General features: G+C 51.2%; 1 protein-coding gene across 1 annotated transcript in view; it reads right to left on the bottom strand.

Moving 5' to 3' along the window:
- The window catches only part of GPATCH3 (G patch domain containing 3), an 11502-nt gene that overhangs the window by 1995 nt on the left and 8139 nt on the right, over nt 1-1368 (bottom strand). The window contains exons 4-6 of the mRNA XM_011955579.1: nt 1258-1317; nt 544-665; nt 302-429 (exon numbers count right to left, since the gene is read on the bottom strand). Of these exons, the coding sequence (XP_011810969.1) occupies nt 302-429; nt 544-665; nt 1258-1317 (310 nt within the window). The remainder of the gene's footprint in view (nt 1-301; nt 430-543; nt 666-1257; nt 1318-1368) is intronic.

Raw genomic sequence — 1368 nt, 5'->3', positions numbered from 1 at the left:
GTGAGCCACCAAGCCCGGGCTTTTTTTTTTTTTTTTTTTATTAAATAGAGACAGTCTCACATTTTGCCCAGGCTGGTTTCAAACTGGGCTTAAGGAATCCTACTACTTCAGCCTCCCAAAGTGTTAGGATTACAGGCTTGAGCCACCGCACCTGGCCCAGATTCATTTTTTCCTCTTAACTCTGTTTTGAAGTTCATCCTGCAAGAGTACTCAGCACCCATGCCAAAACCAGTGGGAAGAGGGAAACCAGGGCATAGCTGAAAGGCTTGGGCCCCCAGGGAAGTCCCTCAGCCACACTTACCCCAATCCACGCTTGCATCTGGGGTGTTGGCCATCACCATCCAGGGCCTCAGGCACCCCTGAACACCTGCTGCCCAGGCCCTGGCCCTCAGCCCAGCCCTGCCGCTCCATCACCTTCCGCCCAATGCCCTGCAGAGTGAAGGGATAAGATTCAAGAAATAGGGCTCCTGCTGGGAGCAGGCTGAATGGGGATGGGAGAAGGAAACGAGAGGGGTCCATGGGGTGGGCACAGTGCTCACTCACCTTGGTGTGGCGCTCAAAGGTGCCCACCTGGCGTTCGATCACAGAGCCATCTTCCTGCCCATCTCGGAGTCTCTGTTCCAGACGCATTTGGAGAGAGTCTCGGGCATCCTTGTCTCCACCATCTGAGGAACCAGAGCTCAGTTTATGGAAGCGTCCCTCTCAAAGAAGGGGGAAGAATCAGGTTTCTAGGTCCCCCTCATAAGATTGACTTATTCATTTAATGGTGTTCTGTATCTCTCTCATTAGAGTGAGAGCTCCCCAAAAGTAGGAACGATGGTTCTCCCCAATCATACAGATGAGAAGATTGTGGTGCAGAAAAGTAACAGAGTCAACAAATGACAGAGAGAGGATTAGAACCCAGGTCTTCTCCCCTCCCCCACTTGGCTATTTCCCCCACCCAGGTCATTTTCTCTTCTAAAATCTAAACCCTTACTAGAGCCTGAGTTCCTGACCAGCCACCTACCAGGGCCTGACCATCAGACCCAGAGCCCCTGAGGACTATCTGTCCCTCGTCCTCCTCCAAGAAAGGAAGAAGGCTGTGTCCAAAACTAGCACTTAATGTACACAACCAAAGATATTTTAAGAGGAACGCTCTCAGTGAGCTACCCCAAGGGAATGGTTCCCTGTCTCAGCCTTTGCTAGCTCTGGAAAAGTGTCACTGCAAGGCCAGGGCACCGGTTTCACCTCCCAGTATTGCCATTCCTTGCCCAGTACCTCTGTCATAGTACACGCTCATGTCCACATCCCAGTCATCAGCTGTCTGTTCATCAAAATCTGCAGGGATAGAAAAGCATCCAACAGAGTGCAATAAGGACTCTCAGTTTT

This window comes from Colobus angolensis, unplaced genomic scaffold, assembly GCF_000951035.1.
Source record: "Colobus angolensis palliatus isolate OR3802 unplaced genomic scaffold, Cang.pa_1.0 Scaffold4, whole genome shotgun sequence".
Lineage (NCBI taxonomy): Eukaryota > Metazoa > Chordata > Mammalia > Primates > Cercopithecidae > Colobus > Colobus angolensis.
This window is presented reverse-complemented; position numbering and strand designations above follow the sequence as displayed.